The following is a 17,279-nucleotide window of genomic DNA, read 5'->3' as shown; positions in this document are numbered from 1 at the left end:
AAAAAATGTCAGTTTTGATTTTAAATTAGTGAAAAGTTTGTGTGGACTGAATAAAACGATGACGACAAATGCCATGGAAATGGATACGAGAAAGGTTATAAATATCTCTTTTAACAAAAGGTACTGGTACAAAGACACCATATTTATGCTTCACCGGGACCGAACATCTAATTTCTATTTAGTATTGCAATAGACGATTTTATTACTACTTTATTACCCTACTGCTTACGCCCTTTTTCTCCGAAACCTTTTGGTAAATATAATGGTAATATAAAGTATAAGTAGTCAATATAAAAATATGGTTTTTGGTTTATAATGCCATAATTTATAGCAACACAAGCGGTTTTTGTTGGATCTATTTTATTACATCTCACTTTGTAAAAAAATACTACAAATATACTGAAGAAAAGTAATGACAGTAATAATAATTGTGTACGAGACCTATTAGAAACCTATTCAAACTTTACGTTTCTATACTTGTATCTCCGATTGTACCTATATTTTAAAGTTCACCCGCGCGTACAGGCTATCTTTTTCCTTCCGAGTGCGTTCTCACTTCATTGTTCGCGCAGGCAGTTAGAATTTCAGACTTTCAGCTATTCTTGGTGAACTGTACTTCGCATTGTAATGTTAATTTAATGTTAATTCGAATAAAAAAATAATTATTCGACATTTGACAGGGCTATAAAATCGACATTTGACAGGGCTAGATATTCGTAGCAGTAGGTATAACCTTCAAATTGACCATTTCTCTGTTACTTCAAGTTGAACACACCGATTATTAGGCATGCACCAAAAAAATATCTCTTTTCACCTACCACATCGCTTTTTGTATTATACAGGGTGAGTCATGAGGAACTGTACATACTCCTACCTCGTGTAGAGGCTCCTATGGGGAATAACAAATGATCATTAAAAAGTGTCTGCTCCCATTGTTTAATAATATACAGGGCGAGTTTCGCATTTTGACAGACATTTGTATTCGTCATAATTTTTGAACGGTCAGATCGATGTGTCTCTTATTTTGGTCAATCGTTACACTATTACCACCTAATCAACTGATTTATTCAAACTGGAAAAAAATCAGGTCTGGCTTCAAAAAAATTAGTTCGTTTGGGTCATAGAAAAAATTTCACCCTGTATACGCTTTTTGAAAACTATAATACGAATTTTACAAATTAGACAAATAGGTAATTAAAATTACATATCTATTTTTCCCCACACGATTACTTAATTTTTTATAAAAAAATCAAATTTGAGTATGAATTAAAAGTTTGGTAAAGTGAACCATAGATTTAAAAAAATAACTTTTATTACAAAAATTAGTTTTTTTAACAAATATTTAATTTATGTTACCACCCAATCAACTGATTTATGCAAACTAGAAAAAAATCGGGCCCGGATTTAAAAAATTAATTCGTTTTGGTCTTAGAAAAAATTTCACCCTGTATACGCTTTTTGAAAACTCTAATATGAATTTTACAAATTAGACAAATAGGCAATTAAAATGGCATATTTATTTTTTTCCCCACACGATTACTTAATTTTTAATAAAAAAAACAAATTTGACACTGAATAATTAAAAGTTTGGTAAAGTGAACCATAGATTTTAAAAAATTAACTTTTATTACAAAAATTAATTTTTTTGAACAAATATTTAACTTATGTTACCACCCAATCAACTGATTTATACAAACTAGAAAAAAGTCAGGCCCGGATTTAAAAAATTAGTTTGTTTTGGTCTTAGAAATAATTTCATCCTGTATACTCTTTCTGAAAACTCTAATATGAATTTTAGAATTTAGACAAATAGGCAATTAAAATGGCATATTTATTTTTTTCTCCACACTATTACGTATTTTTTTATTAAAAAATCAATTTGTCAAAATCGGAATTTTAACCTAAAACTAAAAAAAAAAATTAAATCACGGTTTAACTCTCTACAACTCTGTTTCATTTTAATATTTTTTTTCTGAAATTTTACAGCACATATCTCTTACCATTGTGAATATGAAAATTGTTGTAGACTTTCCGTCTTCTTCTCATAAAAGTTATGAATTTTTAAAAATAAAAGGTGCAGATTCGTGAATTGCAAAGTTATATCGCAAAAATTAAGTGAAAAAATTTAAGATTTATATATTTGATCACGTCTATGTTAAACTATAGAGTCCAAAGAGAAGTTTTATGGGTTTTAGATTTAGACGTGGTATAGAAAAAAAAAATGGTGAAGCTTTTAATTTTGAGAAAAACGTTGTTTAATTTTTTTTTATTTTTATGGCAAAATTCCGATTTTGACAAATTTGATTTTTTAATAAAAAATTAAGTAATCGTGTGGGGAAAAAATAAGTACGCCATTTTAATTGCCTATTTGTCTCATTTGTAAAATTCATACTAGAGTTTTCAAAAAGCTTATACAGGGTGAAATTTTTTCTAAGACCATAACGAACTAATTTTTTAAATTCGGGCCTGACTTCTTTTCTAGTTTGAATAAATCAGTTTATTGGGTGGTAACATAAATTAAATATTTGTTCAAAAAAAAATTATTTTTTGTAATAAAAGTTAATTTTTTTAAATCTGGTTTCTAGTAAATAAATATTGTTCACTTTACCACACTTTTAATTATTCATAATCAAATTTGATTTTTTTTATAAAAAATTAAGTAATCGTGTGGGGAAAAAAATAAATGGGCCATTTTAATTGCCTATTTGTCTAATTTGTAAAATTCATATTAGTTTTCAAAAAGCTTATACAGGGTGAAATTTTTTTTAAGACCCAAACGAACAAATTTTTTAAATTCGGGCCTGATTTTTTTCTAGTTTCTGTAAATCAGTTGATTGGGTGGTAACATAAGTTAAATATTTGTTCAAAAAAAATTAATTTTTGTAATAAAAGTTATTTTTTTTTTAATTTATGGTTCATTTTACCAAACTTTTAATTCATGCGCAAATTTGATTTTTTTATAAAAAGTTAAGTAATCGTGTGGGGAAAAAAATAAATATGTCATTTTAATTGCCTATTTGTCTAATTTGTAAAATTCATATTATAGTTTTCAAAAAGCTTATACAGGGTGAAATATTTTCTAAGACTCAAACGAACTAATTTTTTTAAAGCCGGACCTGATTTTTTTCTAGTTTGAATAAATCAGTTGATTAGGTGGTAATAGTGTAACGATTGACGAAAATAAGAGACACATCGATCTGACCGTTCAAAAATTATGACGAATACAAATTTCTGTTAAATTGCGAAACTCGCCCTGTAAATTATTAAACAATGTGTAATTTCTTGTGTGTTTTATTTATATTTTATGCCAAGAGAGAAACGTGAAAGTGTGACTTTTCTTATTAATTTATTTGACAACTTCTAAAAACAATATACTAATCGTAAAACTAAACTATATAATATGGTTTCCCACAACAACAGATTATATCTAGTGTATATACTAGATTCTAGTGTCCCAACATTCTCCGGACCCAGGAATCAGGTGGCAGTGAATCTATGTGGAGTCTTCAATGTTCTTCCATACCTTGATTTTTTAACCTTTTCTGACTTATCTTGTTCTGTTGATTCTTCTTTGTCTTCTCTTAAATTTTCTTGAATATCATTGATAGGTAGTTCAACTCTATATAGTCGTAGACATGGACGAACCAATACACCATTTTTTGTCTTTACTTTTGCGACCCTTTGGATGCCATCTTGCCCAGAATATACTTCAATGATTTTGCCCATGGGCCAGTTTATTCTTTTGGCGTTGTCGGAACCAACCATTACTACATCACCAACCTTCACAAAATCTTCTCTTCTTTGACCATAATTTACTAGTTCCGCAAGGTATTCTTTCATAAATCTGTCGCGTAACATTTGCCTTAAATTTTGAATATGACGAAACCTACCTTTAAAAAATTCTGAATCCACGATGTCTAAATCAACAACCTCATCGGAATTACCCTGTAATGGCTTTAAAAAACTTGATGGGGTTAAAACCTCAAACTCATCGACTTCAGAAACATAGGTAAGTGGTCTTTGATTTATCACCGACTCTATGTCGCATAACACTGTGTACAACTCTACATAATGCAACGATGCTTTCCCTAGTTGTCGGCGCAAAAGTTCTTTTACTACTCTTACCAACTCTTACTAACCTCTCCCAAGCGCGGCTCCTCCTTAGGGTCAATTGGTCAATGACCCCCCTAAAATAATCTCATAAAAATACCAATTTTATTAAAAATATCTTTTATCTAAAACTTCACTCTGAAATACTCTCAGCAGTCTGCATTGGCAAAACAAATATAATAGATATAATAACGTCGCGCCTCGCGCTATACACAAGCCCGTGGCTGGGCCGTATTTTAAATTGTCTACATACAGTTCTTATGGCTTATGGACAAATGCATGTAAAATAGAAAAGAGACGGCAGATAGCAATTTCGTGGGCGAGAGTGGGAGTGACCTTTCCGTCGTATACCTGTAGTAGAGTCGACGGCCTCACGTTTAGTTAGTTACCGTCTGCTTGTTCAATGAGAAGGTCATAGACTATTTTGCAGAACTAAAGGATAGAAGAATTGACTTAAAATATAAAAATATTTAAAGTAAGTTTCGTTTTAATAAATTTACAATTTATTATACTATAAATATTCCTATCTATATATCAGTCAATAACCTGTTCATACCATTTTTCCTATATTTTTTAAAAGATTTACTCTAAAAAAAGACAAATTTAATTTTCGGAAAACTAGGGTAAATAGTATTGAGTTTTATCTAAGTCTGTATTTTTTATCTAAAATATAAATGCTAAAAGATCTTTTAAATACTTTAAAAAATCAACAGTTTGAAGTTTTCAAACCAAAATGACCCCCCTGAAGATTGACCCACGAGCCGCCGCTGACCTCTCCCACCACCCGCCCCATTTGTCCCATTGTCCGAATATATGATTTTAGGCCTCCCCCTTCTACTAATAAAGCGACGAAGAGCGTATAAAAATGCTTTAGTAGAGAGAGATTTCACCAGTTCCAAATGAAGCGCTCTGTATACTGCACACGTAAATAAAACTATCCACGTTTTTTCACCTCCCTTTAAATATAAGGGCCCTGCTAAATATATACCTACAATCTCAAAAACCCCAGCATCGTTTATTCTATTAGCAGGTAAAGGAGCAAAAGGTGTTTCAATTTGTTTACCGTTTAACTTTTTACATGTGACGCATGAGTAAATTACAGAGTTTATAGTTTTCCTGGCTTTTATTAACCAAAAATTTTCTCTGATTAATCCTAAAAGTATTTTCGGACCAGCATGACAACTTTTTTCATGTTCTTCAACTAAAAGTTTTCTTACTATTGTATTTTTGCTTGGAAGAATTATTGGGTACTTAAATTCTTGTGAAAAATCGCCATATGCAAGTCTGGTTTTTAACCTTAAAATTCCATTTTTGTCTTCAAATATTTCGAACTTCCTCAATCCCTTTATATTTTCTGTTAATTTTTGAGTTTGTGCAAATTTTATTATGCATGTTTCAGCTCTTTCTAGTTCTTGAGCATTTAAGTAATCAAATTTGTTGCTTGTCTTAGCTTCTACACATGTTCTTCTTCTTTTGTTCCTATCATTGTGGTAAAATCTAAGAATCCATCCTACTAATCTCCGTACTTTTGAAAACTTTCCAAAATAATTTAACTTTTGACAAAATTCTTCCGAATTCTCTGCTAGATTAGTATTAACTAATTTCATACATTCTTTCATTGCTTCTTCTTCTGTAGCGCTTACTTCTCCTTTTGGCCACATATTTTCTGGTTCTTTGAGCCATTGAGGGCCCTTCCACCATTGTTTTTCCAAAAGTTGTTTCCCGCTACATCCTCGTGATAAAACGACTGCAATATTCATATCACCTGGCACGTGGCGCCACTGATCTACTGCAGAATATTTTTTAATCTCTTTTACCCGGTTTCCTACAAAAGTATTCCAAAGACCCTTTGTTTTAATCCAGGTTAAGACAACCATCGAATCACTCCAGTAGTACGTTTTAAGCTCTGTAAAGTCTGTTACTTCTTTAACAGTATCTAATAACCTAACACCTATCACAGCAGCCATTAATTCTAACCTAGGGAGAGTAATCGTTTTAACTGGACTTAAACGTGATTTTGCTAACAAAAGTTTAATTGAAATAGAATTTTGAAATTCGAGCCTAATAAAAACGCAAGCGGCATAAGAGTATTTACTAGCGTCAACGAAAACGTGAAGAGTTTTATTTATTATTAGGTTCTCTTCTTCTGGATATGCTAAATATCTATGTATGTTACAAAAATTGAGACACTTAACACTTTTTAACCAAATTTCGAAACGTTTTTGATATCGTCGGGTAATTTTTGATCCCACGTCAATTTCAAGCTCAAAGTCTCTTGCAATAAGATTTTCGGTATTAACGTAAATGGAGCAGTGAAACCAATATGATCGAAAACTCTCTGCGTTGCAGATAAAATGCCTCTTTTTGTTCTAGGAATCTCGTCAACACTGTCTAAATTTTTTATATCACACGCTAAAGTGTCAGTTTGGTAATTCCACTGTATACCCAAAATAGAGATAACCTTATTTTCTAATTTTTCATTGACGCTAGAAACATACGTATCGTTATTTTCATTAAAAGTCCACCCTCGAATATCAAATTTTGCATTCTTTAGAATTTCTGTTGACTCATCAATAAATTTTTTAAGTTCTGTTTCATTCCTAACGCTAAAAACACAATTGTCTACGTAAAATGCGTTAAGAAGTTGATTAGCTGTTTCTGTGTATGTTTTTTCCTTTTCTAAATGCAAATTAACTGTTGCTGCTAAAAGAAACGGACTTGGCTTTAGCCCAAAAACTACTCTACAATGTCTAAATATTTTTATTTCTCTTTTTTCATAGTTTTTCCACCACAAAAATCGTAAAAAATCCCTATCTTTCTCTGAAATGCTTATCTGCAAAAATGCCTTCGCTATGTCTGACGTTACCCCAATTTTATGTAACCTGAACTTTAAAATTAAAGGTATTATTAGCTCAATTAGATTTGGACCCTTTTCCAGTAAATCATTAAGAGAATTACCGTTACCATCTTTAGCTGATGCATCAAACACTGGTCGGATCTTCGTAGTTAAACTGGACTCTTTGACAACTGCGTGATGTGCCAAGTAGTGCGTATTCTTTTCCAACGGCTCTTCTTCTACTTCTTCAATGATTCCTGTATTTTCCCAATCTTGAAATATATTGTCATACTCTGTAAGCTTGTTCAGAGAAATTAACCGTTTTGTGGTAGAAAAAAGTCGCTTTTCAGCTAAATTAAAATTAGAGGTTATAGCCGGATAACCTTCTGCCCATGGTAAACAAATTTCATATCTATTTTCACTATTTACCACAGTGCTTTCTTTAAATTTTTCTAATGTGCGAATGTCTAACTCTTCTCGACATTTCGTCTCTGCTGGATCTTTTATACCCAGAACATCTAAACTCCATAAAGTACTCAATGAGTCAGTAAAATAAGTTGAAACAAACGTGTTTATTTTATTATTACTTTTTTGTGTCCCCATAACGGTCCAACCAAACTTTGTTTCCAAAGCTACTAAAGAATCATTTACATTTACCAAGTTTCCCGTTATGATTTGGCCAAACATGTCTGCCCCTATTAGTAAATTAACCTCTAATTTTTTAGAAGCAGAATCATTTATATAAATATTTTTATCTTTTAATAAATCTAGCACCTTTTGGTCAATTAGTTTTGGAACGTAATTGCAAATTTTAGATTGCTCCAGTAAAGATAACCCGATGCTGAATGAATTTTCTAAATTTTCTCTTTGGAGCTCCCTGCAACCCACCAAAAACACCTTGAACTATATTTTCTTGTCCAATTTTAGTTAACCCTAAATCTTCCGCGCATTTTGTAGTTATATAGGAACGTTGCGAACCCGAATCTAGCAGTGCCCTTACTGTCATTGACCTTTTATTATCAGAAATAACCCTAACATTGATCGTTTGCAGTAAAGTTTCAGAAGCGACAGTTGTTAATGTATTTTCTAAAGATTCTGATTTTTGCAAATCTCTATTTTTGTTTTCTTTTTCATGCAAATCAGGACACATTAATGTAAAATGCTTGCGAGCGCATTTTATACATTTGACAGTTGTTTTGCATGTCCGAAAATTGTGAAACTGCTTTAAACATGAAAAACAACTCCGTTTTTTACTTATAATGGATTTTTTCTGCTCTAAAGTCATTTTCTGAGCTTTAATGCAGTCCTGACTGGCATGTGTATTGCTTTCGCAAAAAATACAAGAAAACTTTTGCTTACCCTTGGTTTTTAAACTCTCTGTATGTAAGGTTTCTACAGTATACCTATCGTCAATACTTTTTGGAATTGTGAAACTAGACTGAGCAAGTTTTACACGCTCTTCGGCCTCCACTTCTGTTTTCAGGAACTCTAGTAGACCCTGCAACTCATTATTAAATTTTAAATTATTAGAAGCCCTATTTCTTTCCCAAATTTTAAGCAACTCATAAGGTAGCGCGGATTCAACAAGTGGCAAAAGCATCGCTGCATACTTGTCGCTAGTAACACCTAGTATTCCCAAAGCCCTAAGCTGAGTCTCCAACCTATCATACAAAGTAGATAAAGCCATACCTGGGTCCTCCTTTGAGGTTTGTTGATTTAGAATTAAATTTAATAACTCCCTAACGTATACCTCAATTAAAATTTAATTAAGGTGGGAAGCTTTCGACAAGGCTTCTGGCTGGCGTGCCATCTTCTGTTGATTGGATCAGGTATTGGAACTTGTCTTCATTTGGAAGGTCTGCGTCTTCATCGATTTTTCTAAACTGGCCCCAAAAATTTATCCAATTTTTGACATTTCCATCATATTTTTTTATTTCTTTTTTGTACCTTTATTTTCTTGATCTTTCAAAGTTTTTAAATTTTTAATCAAATATTCACATTCTATTCTAAATTTTCCTACCTCGTCACGAAAGTTTTCTTCATCATTTAATTCCTTGCTAATAGTTTCCGTGCTGGTTTCTTCTGCAAATAGAATGTCTTTTATGCTGTTGTCTAGAAGAAATACTCGCTCTGCTTTATCATCAATTTGTTGCAGCAGTCTTTGTATTGTCTTCTCGTCACTGGGATTCACCTCTTCAATATCTCTAAAAACTTTTTTCAGGGATCCTTTTATTGTTTCCCTCTCTAGCTTTAGGTTCTGCATGTTTTTCAATTAACCAGGGATGCCAATAATGTAATTTCTTGTGTGTCTTATTTATATTTTATGCCAAGAGAGAAACGTGAAAGTGTGACTTTTCTTATTAATTTATTTGACAACTTCTAAAAACAATATACTAATCGTAAAACTAAACTATATAATATGGTTTCCCACAACAACAGATTATATCTAGTGTATATACTAGATTCTAGTGTCCCAACACAATGGGAGCAGACACTTTTTAATGGTCATTTGTTATTCCCCATAGGGACCTCTATACGAGGTAGGAGTATGTACAGTTCTTCATGACTCACCCTGTATTATGAAGAAACGAAACTTGAAATGGCTCGGCTCAAGCTTCTCATGACTTCCGTGAGTAAAAGTAGGTACCTCTCAATTATCCTGTGCAACATTTTTGACGAAATATATAATTTTTTTTTAATAATTTATAGATGAGGAGTTCGGGAGCTGTTTTATTCTTTGTTTGGGTTTAAGGGAACCAAACGAATCTTCAGAAATTGAAGTCTACTTAGAAAATCTTTTAGGAGACAATAACGAGATTGTAGTGAATTCGTAAGATCAAGACGAGATCTCATTTTCAAAAAAGATTCTTTTAGAAATAGAAAGGTAATAGGTATTATAACAAAAATTTCGTTTATCAAATTGAAAATAATCTTTAAAGCAATTTTTCGAGTGGAAATTGAAACAATAAAATAAAAATTATAAAATGAAATTTTCCTTACAGTCGATTGTGAATGTATGTATGTACCATATTATATGAAAATAATATTTAATTTCATTACAAGTATATTAAAAATTACCGTTTGTACAACTTATTCCACTTCTTAATGTTATTCTGAAGCTATTTTCTTGTGGCATTTTTGTGTCATTACTATATTTTGTATTTTGACAATAACACTCGATTTGGGCGTCGAAACGTTAAATAAAATAATTTTTTAGTAAAATTGTGGCTTATTTCCCATCAAAACTAGTTAACTTATTCCACTGTAAAAAATGCATTTTTTTAATCAACCATTTAAATGTTCTATTTATTTACTACTAATGCTCTACCTGGCGCAATGTATCTGACTCTAAAACTTTAACAGGAAAATGTGTAGAATTCACAACGAACAGCCCTAGCGTATAGGTGACCTTTTTCAGAGATGACGCTAGGAGTAAGGCTGTCTAAATTTTACAGGTCTCTTTTTACCGGTTCAGCAAAAGGACACAAGTTGATGAGCCACGTTGGGGCAGAATGCGCTGGGCTTTACTAGAGGGCGTGAAAGTTCGCCGTTACATAAAAAATACTATGTTTTATGAGAAACAAATATTATGGAAGTACATGAGTGATGTAATTTTATGATAACTATGAATGGATGGAATAAATTCATTTTCTCTAAAATGGATGATATTTGTTTCAAACAGGTTGATATTTGTTTTTAAATTACAATTTTTTGGTATGTATAAAATATATTTCATACTAGTGATGTCATCATTATTTATACAAGCTGGCCAAAAAAGTAATTTTTGAATTAAATTAATTGACGCAAAAAGAAGAATCTATATGTAATTTATTTCACTCAAAATACATTCTATGCTTTCTATAATAGAAAGTATGTTTATTTGGGGAATAAACATTGCTCTTCGCTTAAATTAAATGTTCAAACTGCCAACGGGCAGGTGGGAGGCTGTTTGAGACTTAATTTAAGCAAAAATAAGTGTATATTTGTAAAATAAACATTTTTTTCTATTTTCTAACAGCAGTACAATGCATTTTGAGTTAAATAAATTACATAGGTACATTCCCTATTGCCATTAAAAAAATCATTGAGTACGTCAAAACGATTAGATGGATGACGTCACTATAGTTTATTTACTTTCAAGATGGGGTTTCAAGATGGGGGGCTTTCAAGTGGGTTTTTTGTGTCTTCGCAGCATGTCGTGTGTTATAAAAGTAATTTTTTCTATATTATAAATTAAATTCTAACTAATAAACCCACGAATCAGGCGTCTGTACCTGGCGCCGCTACTCATCTTGAATGAACTATAGTATGAAATAGGTGCATGCCAAAAAATTGTAATTTAAAAATAAAAATCAACCTGTTTCGGGTCTTTTCCTAATTCGTTCATTTTAGATAAAATTAATTTTTTCCATAATTTTGGTCCTCTCTGTATATTATACTAATGATGTCATCGTATCTGCGCGTGATGACATAGTCGATGATTTTTTAAATGAGAATAGGGTCGTGTCAGCTCATTTGAAAGGTTAATCAATTATCTATTCAATAATATAAACATTGACATACCTAATTATTTATAAAAGGTGGCCAACAAACTAATTTTTGAATTAAATCATTGACAAAAAGAGGTACAAAAGAGACAAAAAAAAAAGAGGTATGTATTATACAAGGGTATTACAATGTATTTATCTTTATCATCTGATAAAGATAAATTAGGAAAACCAAACAGCGGAGGTTAATTGAAGGGTCAGATTAGCCTGGGCAGGATTTGGAAAATTAAAATGGGTCCTAAAGAATAAAAAAATACAACAATCCTTAAAAATAAGAGTGTTTGACCAGTGCATACTCCCAATTCTCACATACGCATGCCAAACATGGACCTTGACCAAGGCAAACATGCATAAAATAATGAAGACACAATGAGCCATGGAGAGAGCAATGTTAGGAGTAAAATTGACAGACAAAAGGCAAAACAACTGAGTAAGAAATAAAACAAAAGTCAAAGACGCAGGACAACATATAGCCAGGCTAAAATGGAGCTTCGCATAACGCTAGACAAACGGACAATAGGTGGAATACCACGATACAACAATGGAGACCATGGACAGGAAAGAGAGCAAGAGGACGACCCCAGATGAGATGGGGAGACGACATTAAAAAGATAGAAAGCACTAAACAGAAGCGAATGGAGAAAACTGGGGGAAGCGTATGTTCAAAATTGGACGAATTAAAGGGCAAAAGAAGATTACAATGGATGTATGTAATTTAATTAATTCCAAATAGATTTTACTCCTGTCCGAAAACACAAAAAAATGTTTATTTCATAAAATTAATAAACATTGATTTTCAGTAGTAATTGCAGAAGAGCTCTAAAATTCTATATTATTTTAGAGATCGAGTGCAATTTGTTGCGATTATTTCATGAATAAAACTGTTCAAAACCAAAATTTTATTGGTATTTATTTATGTAAGTACAAATTAGTACAATTAAACACACAATTGTTATAAATATTTTACGGTTGAAAGTCATCACTTTTATAATTATTAAAACATTAATTGTCATAATGTCACTGAATGTATTTTTCCATAGCAACGAAGGGCATCTGACGTAATATACTTGACGACGGGAAATTATCAAAAAATCGGTCTAATTTAGATTTCTCTAGCTTTCTATTGGTCAGAATCTCCTATGAATGAAATAATCGCGTGAATTAAATTTTCAAACTGTCAAGATATACGCCAGTCAATGGGAGCAAGAATAGGATATTACCTCCGAATTCTATCCTAGTGCATGGATTGTAATGAAAGTTTGGGCCAAGCCTCTACTTATCTCCTAATTCAAAGTCTATCCTATGCCGATGTGTGCTTTTATCTTGGGGTGGTTCCCACCCCTTCTTAGTGGTGGAAACATTTTTGGTTAAAATTACAACGGAATTCGCTAGAAAACCTAATTCTAAGCAAAATCTGTTCTATAATTTTTTTTTTGAAAACTCAATAATTTTTGAGATATTCGTGGTTAAAAATTGGCCATTTTCATTGAAACAAAATACCTTTTCGAACGGTTTTTTGCGAATACCTTAAAAACTATGCATCTAACTAAAAAAACTATATTTAACATTTTTGTATGTTATAAAATAACAAAGAGATACTTGCCTTCATAGATCTTCTAGTTATAATACAAAAAGAGATATGGTAGGTGAAACTAGTTTGTTTTTTGATACATTCTCAAATTGGTGTATTTAACTTGAAATAACAGAGACACGGTCAACTTTAAGTGTACAATGCTACTAATACGTTTTATAGTTCTTGAAAAGACCTTTAAAATGAGCTCCATAAGAGGTCCATTACATTAAAACTAAGCGAGATATGCTGCAAACAAAAATTGATAACTAATGTATTTTAAGAAAAAATGAGAAGTAACGTTAACCTCCATCCACCAAAATGTAAATGCATCGTTTTCCTTATACAGTACTTTTTATTATAGTGTTATTTCTATGCTAAATACTTGGACGGGTTTAAAATGAATGGTTTTTGAAAAAAAAAGGATCAAATTATAGAGCGCATTTTTAAATTTTCTTAAAAATCTTCTTTTTCTCCATGTAACTTGAAAATGAAAAGAGATGCAGTAATAAAAAAGGAAAAGGAAATTTACATCTGAAAAAGCCCTACATCTTTGAGTAATATCTTTTTTTCGGATCTCTTATCTTTTTCGAGTTACATGGAGGAAAAAGAAGATTTTTAAGAAAATTTAAAAATGCGTTCTATAATTTAATCTTATTTTTTTCAAAAACCGTTCATTTTAATCCAGTCCAACTTTTTGAACATAGTAAAAAGTATTTTAGAAGCAAAACGATGAGGGGTTAAATGGATGAGGGGTTAAATATACTTCTCATTTCTTCTTAAACTACATTAGTCATCAATTTTTTTCTTAGTTTGAACGTGATCGACATCTAGTATTGCTCATTTTAAAGGCCTTCTTAAGCCCTACAAAAGTTATTAGCATCATTATACACTTAAAATCGACAGTTTCTCTGTTATTTCAAGTTGAATAAACCGATTTGAGCATGTAGCAAAAACAAACAAACTCTTCTTACCTACCATACCCCTCTTTGTATTTTAACTAGAAGATTTATGAAGGAACAAATCTATTTGTTTTTTTATAACCTACAGAAATATTTTATATAGTTTTTTTGTTAGATTCATAGTTTTTAAGGTATTCGCAAAAATCCGTCCGAAAAGGTGTAGTTCTTCAATGAAAATGGCGAATTCAACCACGAATAACTGAAAGATTATTGAGTTGTCAAAAAATAATTATAGAACAGTTTTTGCTTAAAATTAGGTTCTCTAGCCTCTCCCGTGGCTATTTTAACCAAAACATTTTTCACCCCCGAGAAGGGGAGGGAACCACGCCAAGATAAAAGCGCACATCGGCATAGGGTAGACTTTCTTTCTTGAGCTATTCCCTACTTACTAAAAAATATCAAGTAAATCGATGTAGTAGGATGGAATTCGGAGCCGCAAATACCCGCATTGACTGCCCTAATAGGTACATAATAATTTAAGTGGGTAGGAGTTTGAACATTTCATTTAAGCGAAAAGCAATGTTTATTTCTCAAATAAACATATTGTTCTGTTTTCTGACAACAGGAAAATGTATTTTGAATTCAATAAATGATACATACCTACTCCTTATTGCATCAAATAATTTCATTAAAAAATTATTTTGTTGGCCACACTGTTTAGATAAATATCTTAAAAGTTACATTATACATTAGTGAATATAGAATTGAATAACCTTTCAAATAAGCCAGCACACGAAATGCCGGTAAAGTTAGCAGCACCATTTTATAAGGCCGAATTCGGACTATTGCTATAATTTACTGCTAATTTAAACGATAACTATTAACTCTCATTAAAAAATCGATTACGTCATGCCCAGGTAGATGACGTCACTAGTATGATATATAATATGCCAAAAAGTTATAATTTAAAAGTAAAATTTGGCTCCCTTTCGGGATTTATCTCCAAAGTCGCTTATTCTAGAGCTAGAGAAAATAAATGTATTCGAACCTAGACGTCCTCACTCTATGTAAAAATTAATGACTAATAATAAACAACACTGGTAGCTATTTCTCTTTTTTGGTCACTCAGTATATTTTCCTGCAGGTAATACAATTATCAATATTTACCACATAATATTATTATGAAGAAAACTACAATCCTACAATGCAGATACCTAATTTTAAAAAAACTATTAAAAATGTTATCGAGTCTCACAGCGCCATCTGGTGTTGAGTAGTGAAACGCCGCTGCGGATGTATTCAAGAGAGTGGATAGAACTCTCGACACCCCCTCTCGGCAAGATGAGTCATACCCAACTCATCGACAGTCAACTCATCGAATCTCAAGTCCTATACCCCAAGCTCATTCGTACCAAATCGTGTGGGGCACTTAGAATATGTGGGGCACTATTCATAATAATAATAATACAGTGGAACCGGATTAAAAATACCCGTCTCTCCATTAACCGTCAGTCTGTTAACCGTCAGGGTATATACAGAAGATGTATTGACTATATAAGCAAAAATTTTAAAGTAAAAAAATAAAAAAAAAAGAATGTGTGTGTGTACTTTGTACGCACGTAAGAAGTTATTCTTCTATTATATAATTTTAACGAAGTAATTGTACTCTAAAAAAAGACTAAGTTTTCACTCTAATGGCATATAAAACAACATAATGCTATTCTACACCCCACCAGAATGAAAACAATGGGAACCTTCTCTGGTTACACCTCCGAGGCTTCTACAATTTGCAAGCCATACGGATGCTGAGACTAAGGAAGATGAGGGAATTCTACAATTTACAATTCACGTCCCATCTGCTCAGCGCGGTAAAGTTCCAACTAGAATGGTTCCCTTCATACTCCACACAGAGTAAATGTAAATCAAAAATGAATAACCATTTTCAATTTCGTTGCAAAACGAAAACACAGCCGAACCATATTCTAGTCCAATCAGAGAGTGCTCCAAGCACCCCTACCGGTTTCGAAACTTATTAGTCTCTCATCAGGAGGCACATATGCTGCTCTCCCCAATCCAACCAAAACAAACCCCAGCATGCAGTCCCGGATTGCAACGAACGAAATGGCATAGATGCCCTAGCGGCAACTGCTTGCAAAAAGACTAAGTTTTCACTCTAATGGCATATAAAACAACATAATGCTATTCTACACCCCACCAGAATGAAAACAATGGGAACCTTCTCTGGTTACACTCCGAGGCTTCTACAATTTGCAAGCCGTACGGATGCTGAGACTAAGGAAGATGCCATTAGATATGCCATTAGAGTGAAAACTTAGTCTTTTTGCAAGCAGTTGCCGCTAGGGCATCTATGCCATTTCGTTCGTTGGAATCCGGGATTGCATGCTGGGGTTTGTTTTGATTGGATCGGGGAGAGCAGCATATGTGCCTCCTGATAAAAGACTAATAAGTTTCGAAACCGGTAGGGGTGCTTGTAGCACTCTCTGATTGGACTAGAATATGGTTTGGCTGTGTTTTCGTTTTGCAACGAAATTGAAAATGGTTATTCATTTTTGATTTACATTTACTCTGTGTGGAGTATGAAGGGAACCATTCTCGTTGGAACTTTACCGCGCTGAGCAGATGGGACGTGAATTGTAAATTGTAGAATTCCCTCATCTTCCTTAGTCTCAGCATCCGTATGGCTTGCAAATTGTAGAAGCCTCGGAGGTGTAACCAGAGAAGGTTCCCATTGTTTTCATTCTGGTCGGGTGTAGAATAGCCTTATGTTGTTTTATATGCCATTAGAGTGAAAACTTACTCTTTTTGCAAGCAGTTGCCGCTAGGGCATCTATGCCATTTCGTTCGTTGCAATCCGGGACTGCATGCTGGGGTTTGTTTTGGTTGGATCGGGGAGAGCAGCATATGTGTCTCCTGATGAGAGACTAATAAGTTTCGAAACCGGTAGGGGTGATGGGGGAAACTAATTTTCTTATTTCACTTTCAAAAAATTTTTATTAAAACAACAAAAAAAAATTAATCGTCCAGGATTGGAACCCGGGACCTTTCGATCTCTGACCGAACGCTCAACAACTAGACCACCGAGTCTCCTGTGACTGACACGTAAGTTTCGAATATAATTACACAACACGGTGACAAATAGATTGAGTGGTATCGTGATAAAAATGTTATACCTACATATTTTATTATCTTACTACAGAAGAAGAGAAATTCAAAGACACAAAAATTATAATAAATAATACATTTACTAAAAACACTAATATATTCTTTTAATGACTTTTTGCGGTGATAAAGAT

At 32.5% G+C, this 17,279-nt stretch overlaps 2 protein-coding genes across 2 annotated transcripts; both read right to left on the bottom strand.

Moving 5' to 3' along the window:
• Nucleotides 1-6,310: 6,310 nt before the first annotated feature.
• Nucleotides 6,311-7,633, bottom strand: LOC126886080 (uncharacterized). Its single transcript, XM_050652924.1, has one exon. It carries the CDS (start codon nt 7,631-7,633, stop codon nt 6,311-6,313), a length of 1,323 nt encoding a protein of 440 aa, XP_050508881.1.
• A 124-nt stretch (nt 7,634-7,757) lies between these two features.
• LOC126886079 (uncharacterized) lies at nt 7,758-8,633 on the bottom strand. The gene has a single exon (XM_050652922.1). It carries the CDS (start codon nt 8,631-8,633, stop codon nt 7,758-7,760), a length of 876 nt encoding a protein of 291 aa, XP_050508879.1.
• Between the last annotated feature and the right edge of the window lie 8,646 nt (nt 8,634-17,279).

Source organism: Diabrotica virgifera, chromosome 6 (assembly GCF_917563875.1).
Source record: "Diabrotica virgifera virgifera chromosome 6, PGI_DIABVI_V3a".
In the NCBI taxonomy this organism is placed as follows: Eukaryota; Metazoa; Arthropoda; class Insecta; order Coleoptera; family Chrysomelidae; genus Diabrotica; species Diabrotica virgifera.
This window is presented reverse-complemented; position numbering and strand designations above follow the sequence as displayed.